General features: G+C 30.4%; 1 protein-coding gene across 1 annotated transcript; it reads right to left on the bottom strand.

Moving 5' to 3' along the window:
• Nucleotides 1–1,714: 1,714 nt before the first annotated feature.
• LOC120276324 (probable receptor-like serine/threonine-protein kinase At5g57670) lies at nucleotides 1,715–5,325 on the bottom strand. Its single transcript, XM_039283046.1, has 12 exons — nucleotides 5,041–5,325; nucleotides 4,594–4,817; nucleotides 4,438–4,523; nucleotides 4,239–4,357; nucleotides 4,036–4,151; nucleotides 3,538–3,948; nucleotides 3,201–3,449; nucleotides 2,940–3,100; nucleotides 2,777–2,856; nucleotides 2,550–2,697; nucleotides 2,314–2,463; nucleotides 1,715–2,184 (listed from the first exon to the last, which is right to left on the bottom strand). The coding sequence occupies exons 2-12, from the start codon at nucleotides 4,760–4,762 to the stop codon at nucleotides 1,936–1,938; spliced, it is 1,938 nt and encodes a 645-aa protein (XP_039138980.1). The 5' UTR covers nucleotides 4,763–4,817; nucleotides 5,041–5,325; the 3' UTR covers nucleotides 1,715–1,935.
• Nucleotides 5,326–8,661: the final 3,336 nt, after the last annotated feature.

Consider the following 8,661-nt stretch of genomic DNA (forward strand, 5'->3'; position numbering starts at 1 on the left):
TTTTTAATAATATATTTTTTATAAAAAATACTAGGACAACACCAAAAATTTTAAAATACATTACAAAATTAAAGGATTATTCCTCAAGGATGATCAAAGAATTAACACTCTTTATGACATTAAAATATTGGCTGAGATCAAAGAATTAATTTTTTTTTATAATAACAAGTTCTTTTTATTTAAGGGTAAGTCATGGACCTACACGTGTGAAGAGTAGAGCTTAACATCTACCCGATTCGATCTTGGGTACTCTCTGAAATGAATACTCTACGCAAGGAACTTGTATCAATTGGGCCTTTAAAATAAATACCCTACGAAGAAACCCATATCAATTAACCTAAAGACTATTGATCGAAGAATTAATTCTCTCCATGACGTTATCAAAGGATTAACTCCTTTCATAACATTAAAACACTGGTATTGATTCATGGATGAATGAGAAGGATTAACTCTTTCCACAACATTAAAACATTGGCTGAGATGAATGTCTTATTCTTCTTATTAAAACATAAAAATGACATGATGTGACTTGTGAGAGAAAAATTATGCCCAACCCACTTCATTTACAAAGCGATGGTGGCCATTCAATGAAGTGACCCTCATTCCTCTAAAAAACATTCAGCCTAAGGTCATTCAAAGATGGCAGCATACTCACCTAACTAACAATTTATTTGTGTATATATATCATTTTCACAAACAATACCAACAAACAAGAACAAATCCCTCCAAAGATTTAACAGGAAGTCTTCTCTTTAGTTTTAATTTTATTATTATTATTATTATTATTATTATTATTATTATTTACCTCTCTAGAAAATGTTTTTATTTTCATATTTTTCAAATTCACATGTATCCTTGATTTCATTGTTTATTAGAGACATAAATAAATCATTTCTAAATATATATATCTCTTACACATCATCATACTTTAGTGAGATTTAAGGGAGAAAAAAAGATTTGGGTAAAACGGCATTTTTTTTAGAAAAATTTAAGTTGATATTTGACCATAGAATGTATATATATATAATACGTCTGAACATCTACAATTGAGTATAGTAATAATTAGGTAACTACAACAAATGCTAATTAGTATTTAGTAGGGTTCATTAAGTTTTTTTCCGGTCAAAATACTATGCATCTCACTTTTTATTATATTATTATACATAAGCACAATAACACTGTTCATTGCACAATTATTGGATTGAAATTCAACTGTTGATACGAACATCTGTACATTAAACCATAACTTTTTAATGTACGGGTGTTCGTAGATGATGGATGCTCTTATATATATATATATATATATGGGGGTTTTACAAGGATACATATAAACTTAGAATTAAGCACTTTTGTAAGGGTGTATCTGAAAAACTCTCTTAATAATAATAATAATAATAATAATAATAATAATAATAATAATAATAAAGAAACAAAGGCAAACTTCTTATCCAACTCAAATGCTTCTAACCTTATTCAAAAAACATGCTTCTAAACCATATCCATCATCCACCATCCACCATCAAATTGACCAAATTATATAAATCAACATTTCTAAAATATGATACAAAGATTTCCAAGTCCAAGTCTTTGTGATGCTTTTCTTCTTGTTATCTTTTCAGTATGCCTTGTTTGACTGATTAAAACTTTCAACAAATAACCACAAAAAATCACACATTTACAAATATATTCGGTTTACATTTAATAACACAAAACAAGAACAAAATGCATTATGTATTGTTCTTCCATTATATAATTCCCTCATTATTCATATCCATACATCCCTTGCAAACAAAAACAAAAGAGACTCTGTTATCTATTTAGGGTCTCACTGTACAAAGCTTTCAAGCCAAAGATTCTCAAATTTAAAAAATTAAGAATCCAACCCAAAAAAAAAAAAAAAGTTTTTGCTGTTTAAAATTGTAGCAATGGAGTAGTTTATTCGAAACTCGAAGATCGGCTCCATCTCCCTTTCAAGTAATCCTCCCATGAGCTAATATTATGTTGCTCATAACTTGTGACCGATGCATCGTCATCTATATCGAGCAATGCAAGGCCTAAATGTGAGCCAAAGCTCGAAGCAGGATACGTTTCTTCATCTTGGCAATCCAAGTCATTGTCATTGTTTTTGAATTGAGCATTCATCCATTCCTCGACTTCTTGATCACCTCTCAAGAGTCTCAATATCTGTTTCATTTTAATGAAAGCAAAAAACTTTTAACTTTCGTATTCTATGTATTATACTATGAAAGTGCACTTACAATCCTCGAAATGTAAACGCAAACAAGTTAGTGTACTCATAAGTGAAGTTAGTACCTGGTTCATCTCCGGTCTTAACCGTGCTGTTCTATTGATACAAAGAGACGCGGCTAATACCATTCTTTGCACTTGATCCTCATTGAACTTACCCTCTAGTTTCGGATCCAACAATTGTGTCATTTCGCCTTTCTCTAGTATCGGCTTCGCCTTTTTATTTGTAAAAGAAAAACATAAAAATTAGCATTAAAGAAGGCGAAATAATTGTAACAAGTGAAATAGTTCTTAGTTCTTACCCACATAACTAAACTCTCTTGACCCTTCGGGTTCTCATCATTTATCGGCTTTCTCCCTGTTAATAGTTCAAGTAAAACCACACCAAATGCATATACATCGATCTTATCACTAACTTTCCCATACATAAAATACTCCGGCGCAAGGTACCTAACAAGATCAATGAAAAACAATCATTACTAAATTTTGAAACAAAACTCGAGTTGATGTGGACAAGAATTATTATTACCCGAAAGTCCCGACAACATCGTTATGTGTCAAATATGAAGAATTTTTCGGTGCCCACAGAGCTAACCCGAAATCTGACAACTGAAATTCAGAAAAAATTCAATCAATTTATAGTATAATACAATCAATTTAGAGTTAAAAACTTGAATGATTTTTGGTACTACCTGAGGCTTAAATTCATTCGAAAGAAGGATGTTCGACGATTTAACATCTCTATGAATTACTGGTCTAGAAAAATCACTGTGAATGAAGCTTAAAGCCTCTGCTGCTCCAATTGCAATCTTGTATCTCATGTCCCATGAAAGTGAATGCTTAGCTTTTTGGCCTTGAATTTATGAACATAACACAAACCAGATAACCGAATTCAATTCGCCAATCTTGATATCTTGATAAACATAAAAATTTATTGAGTTTTAAAAGCTCACCGTGGAGGTTTTCCTCTAAACTTCCTTCAGAGAAGTAACTGTAAACAGAGAGAAGGCGAGTTTCATCGATGCAGATTCCGATCAAAGGTACGATGTTATCGTGTTGAAGTGAGGTGATGATATCTACTTCCAAGAGAAAATTTTTCAATGATTCTGCAGATAATTTTGATACTTTTATCGCAACTAGTTGATCATTTGAGAGACATCCCTTGTATACTCTGCTGTTGCCTCCTTTTCCAATCAAATTATCTGTACAAATTCACAATGACTTCTAATCATAAACAGAACAAAAAAAGGTATGCATGCTAATATGAAAGAAATTACTGAGACAACGAACCTGAAGAGAAATAGTCAGTAGAAATACGGAGTTCATCGTATGTAAACCATTTGCAAGAAGAACATGGATTCATTCCAAGTACAATTTCCAACTCCTTCTTAAGATCAATTGAATGGTTATGAACAATTTCGGCATCTTCAGGAGACTGAATTGCTGGCAGAGACCTATCTGGTAAGTTCATAACCCACTGAACAACAGACATTTTCCTCGCTCGATTATCTTTTACAGTTTCGATGTTTGCAGAGACTGTTTTTCGGAGAAGAGGCCAACCAGGCATCAGCTGCGGTTCGCGATCGACCACGCATCGATCATCCAGAACACTCTTATTTTTGCTACTTGGAATTATCACTTTTGGATCCATACCAATACTTGGATGTAATATACTTCGGAGATTCGTCTTCTGCTCTTGTCCTATAACATTAATACTAACTTAAAGCTAACATCGTCGATGAAAATACTCCGATAAAAGCTGAAAATTGAGAGAGAAGAATACAAAACCTGGAGGGAGCTTTGCGGCACCCTTTTCTAATATGATCTTTCCATTTTGAAGCGCAATTAGAGTAGTAGTTGGAGGTAGTTTTTTAGCACAATATTTGGCGACAGAAGCCGAACCCCTGAAAGACAAATAAAGTAAAGATTCGAAATACATTTAGGAAACAGACACAAAGAAATTTTTATTTCTTCAATCTTTGCATTCTTACCCAAATTTGCAAGTCTTGTTAGCTCCAACTACCACTGCTTTGGCAGTGTTCAGTTTTGCTTCTCTTACCAAAACTCTTCTGATGGAATTACCTCTAGAAATCCGGCCAACGAGAACTACCTATCAAACCAAAAATCACTTTCACTACTCGCGAAAAAAGAAGACAAACTTATTCAAATCAAAGTATGAATTTTACTAACTTGTTTCAAGCTACAAAGGCCTTCATACACAGCTAAATAATCATCGATTTGTTTGATCAAAGAAAGCGTCGTAGTATTCGAAAGGTCTGCAAAAAGAATCATAAATAACAAGCCAAACAAAAACAAGGATCACAAGATCATTTACTCGATGAATACCGGAATCACGGCAAACATGAACGGCGACAATTCTGTCACCTTTCTTCGCAATTTTGCTCAATGCCCAATCAAGTAACTCTCTCCCATTTGCATCAATTTGAACACCAACCAAAATACATGATCTCCCATCATTCTTCATCTCCTTCAATTGTTCCTCCACACCCTTCATTACTTGCAAAAAAACAATTCCTCATTCAACACATCAAAGTCCACAAACAGCCCCCCTTCAACATGTTTAAAAACAAGTTATTGGTCAGACATTGACAAGGAAAAAAAAAAACACTCACTATTACAAACCAAATTGACAATAAATAAAAAAAAATCTCAGCTTTAAAAAGCAAAACACAGACAAACACATCCAAGAGCAAGAACATATAAATAAACAGAAAAAGTAACAGAAAAGCAGTATAAATTAATGGAGTGACTCATCAATCATAAGGAACTCACCTAAAATCTGGTTCATTTGTCACATTCTGAATTGGAGAGAACATTCTTTCAAAGAAAAAAAAAAGAATAAAAAAAAGTGGTGCATTGATACAAGAAGAAGAGATTGAAGATGAAATATCATCAACCACCAACAACTCCAAAAACCAAAACTAACTAAAAAAATAGATAGAAAAAGAAGGGAAAAATCAAAAGGTGGAAGCTTTTTTATGATGATTTGAACTTAGTTAAGCTGTATGTTTTCTAATACCAGAATGAAAAGGAGATGTTTTATAGAGAAAAATGGAGCATTGAAGGTGAGTTCCGTTCTCCCACGATGAGAGGAAAGAAAGAGAGACAGAGAGAGAGGTTGGAGTTCCGGTGGAACAAGATACCGTTGCCGGTTTTCTCGCGGGAAACCCGAGATAGCCGGTGGACCGTATCGCGACCGACACAATGGTGTGGGTTTTGGTGACCGGGTGTAGCCGGTTGTTGCAAACGGTATTGAGTTCTGTCATAAAAGGGGGTTATGCTACCACTGTCGGTCACTGTTATATATATATATATATCCACGTTTATATTTATTATTTATTATAAATATATACTTATATATATATATATATAGAATAACTGCGGACATCCGTAGAACCATTAGAGTTGCACAGTAAATACTGATTAGGATTAAGTAGAGTTCATTAGTTTAAGTATTTTGATTTTTTATAATTCATGTAGATCCAGTAGAAATAAAATTGAATGGTTAAGATTTGTTCAAATATTGTGCTTAAATTGACTGAATAATTCAGATCAAAACGATGTTCATCCTATAACCGATATATTTATATATATAAGCTAACCACCTCATGACATATTGGCACTAGATCCTTTACGTAGAGTGTTCATTTCGGAGAGAACTGAGATTGAACTTTAAAATTTCTATAAGGTAAGTGTGCAAATGTGTTAAGATATTAACTCTACATATGAGCACATTTCTAATTTTTCTTAAATAAAGGCGTTTGTTCTTAAATATTGTGCTTAAATTAATTGAACAATTCAGATCAAAACGCTGTCCATCCTATAACCGATATATTTATATATATAAGCTAACCACCTCATGACATATTAGCACTTGATCCTTTACGTAGGGTGTTCATTTCAGAGAGAACTGGGATTGAACTTTAAAATTTGTATAAGGTAAGGGTGCAAACGTGTTAAGGTATTAACTCTACATATGAACACATTCCTAATTTTCCTTAAATAAAGACGTTTGTTTTCTATTTGTCAAAAAAAAAATACATATATTAAAATACATATTTATTTTTATTTATAAATATATTTAAGTTAACAGGCATTTGATCAAACAACACTAGCCTCACTACAAAAGATTAGTTTACCGACTTTCATTGGTCGAATTTGAAATGCAACAAATATAGTAGTACCAAAAAATTTTGGTATGAGAGTAGACTTGTTAACCTAATATTTATATTGCCGGGTGAAAAAACATGATCAGAAGATCAATTTTCGAATGTGTATACCCTAACGGTATATTCACTTGTTGCAACGGAGTTCAATAAGCCACATTGGTTGCAGAACTTGAAACTTAGAACTAGAATTAAATATCAATTCCCTGCAACATAGGTTTATTTATTTATTTTTTAAAATTAAGCTATCAATCGATATAATAAACAGATGGTCCATTATTGCATATCAGTGCTAAAATAAAAATCTGATCTTATTTAAGAGATCAAAATAAATAATAAATATATGTTTGTCATGTATGTATATCCATATAAAAGCTCAAAATGACAAATGAACCCTCATAAATTTTAAATTCTTATATATATATAATGGTGTCTGTTTAACGGCATGTTATACCTATTATTCCCTAATAATATGTATACTTTTATATGGAGTATTTGCCATTGAATACATAACTATAAATGTTATATTCTTATTTGAATTTTTTAAATTTATAACTCTTTATAGGATAAATTATGCACATGGCAAAAATAGTTGAGACAATAAGAATTTCAAAATATTTAAAATTTTCCAAAATAAATTAATCTAATTGTTTTCATGACGAAAGGTATAATTCCAATTTTTGTAGAATATATATATATATATATATATGTTTTTTATATATAATTATAATTATTTAAAACTTTTAAAATTTAATTTTTATAACAATTAGATTTTGTCCATGGTTTCTTTCCATTTGATTTGGACCTATTTTGTTTGGTATTTACCATATGAAAAGAAGGCAAGTATCATGTTTTTCACAAGGTCTAATTCACCTTTTAAATAACATGAGTCAAAATTTCAAATTAATTGGATACTAATGGATGATCGTATCTTTTATATTTAATAATGATTTATTATAATTTTATTAATAAAAAAATACTGATGGATTGAATTACCACAGAGTTAAATAAGATTGTTAGAAATTTTATTTTATTTCAAATACAGATCTACAGATAATAATTTGCTAATTTATTTTTTTTTTAATTTTGATTTTTTGTTCAACTCATTTAATTTTAAGTTTATTGTAATTTGGATACTGTCAAATGCTAGAGAGCGAAAAATAGTTTTTTTATTTATACATATTGTTAAGAAAATGTATTTTTTTAATAAAATAATTTTTTTAAATTATTTTCTCTTTATTAACTCCGCACTAATCAAAGAATGTTAAATTACAACAAATCTTAACGTTAAAGTTTAATTGGTAAAATTGAAGCTCAATAGGAAGTGGTGGCAAATTATATGATTCAAAAAATTTATTTTTTTAGTGTTTAATGAAAACATCATAACAAAGCAAGATTAAATTATTTATTAGCCCGTCCATATTTTTTATTATAATCAATTAGTTATTTTATTTTTGTTTTTCAAATAAATTTTTTTATTTAATTAAGTTTGAGTTTGAATATATATATATAGGAAAAATATCAGTTAGAAGAGATTTATCCCTTGTTAGACTCACGGTATTTTTCACTAGAGTAATTTAAAGTTTTAAACTCATGACTCCTTGAAATAGATATAAGACCAAATATATATGTATATCAAGAGTTGAATAAAAGAAAAAAGAAAATAATAGGCATTTCGGAAATCATTTTAAATCAAAATCTTTTAAAATAAATTTTTTAAAAGAAAAGGAAACTTATAGGTTTAAATGGAAATAATGCCAACTTATCATATGTCCAAGATAAATATAAAAATTGATAGATAGATAGATACACATGAGACTATGACCGTACAAACCAAAAACAAGAACAAGTGGCCTTCGGTGGTATTAATGGGAACAATAAAAGCTTTATGAAGATCTATGTCTATCACACATCATCTATCTGTTTTTATTTTAAGTGGGCCAAAAAGACTATAAAAGCACACCGGCCACTTTATTAAATAATAAATAATAAATAATTAATAATTAATAATTAAAAAAAGTATCTAATTATTTTGTGCTTGATGAATCACTCAAAATTGGGTGAAGAAAAAAGTATGGAACCTTTAATTTATCCTCATGCTTGAATGGTCATGTCAGGATGCTTGTGAGAATGTTTTGAGAAGGTGGATAAACCACTAATATTAAAAAGAAGATAAAAAGTATAAAATATCCACTAGATGTGGAATGCTTGTGAGAATGTTATGGTA

Source organism: Dioscorea cayenensis, chromosome 14 (genome assembly GCF_009730915.1).
Source record: "Dioscorea cayenensis subsp. rotundata cultivar TDr96_F1 chromosome 14, TDr96_F1_v2_PseudoChromosome.rev07_lg8_w22 25.fasta, whole genome shotgun sequence".
Classification (NCBI taxonomy): domain Eukaryota; kingdom Viridiplantae; phylum Streptophyta; class Magnoliopsida; order Dioscoreales; family Dioscoreaceae; genus Dioscorea; species Dioscorea cayenensis.

Excerpts from the sequence above, each read along its gene's own strand:
- LOC120276324 (XM_039283046.1), bottom strand. The coding sequence starts at position 4,762 with ATGAAGGGTGTGGAGGAACAATTGAAGGAGATGAAGAATGATGGGAGA. Across the intron at positions 4,524-4,593 it reads TCATGTTTGCCGTGATTCCG|ACCTTTCGAATACTACGACG; the intron begins GTATTCATCGAG and ends TTCTTTTTGCAG. Across the intron at positions 2,185-2,313 it reads TAAGACCGGAGATGAACCAG|ATATTGAGACTCTTGAGAGG; the intron begins GTACTAACTTCA and ends AAAATGAAACAG.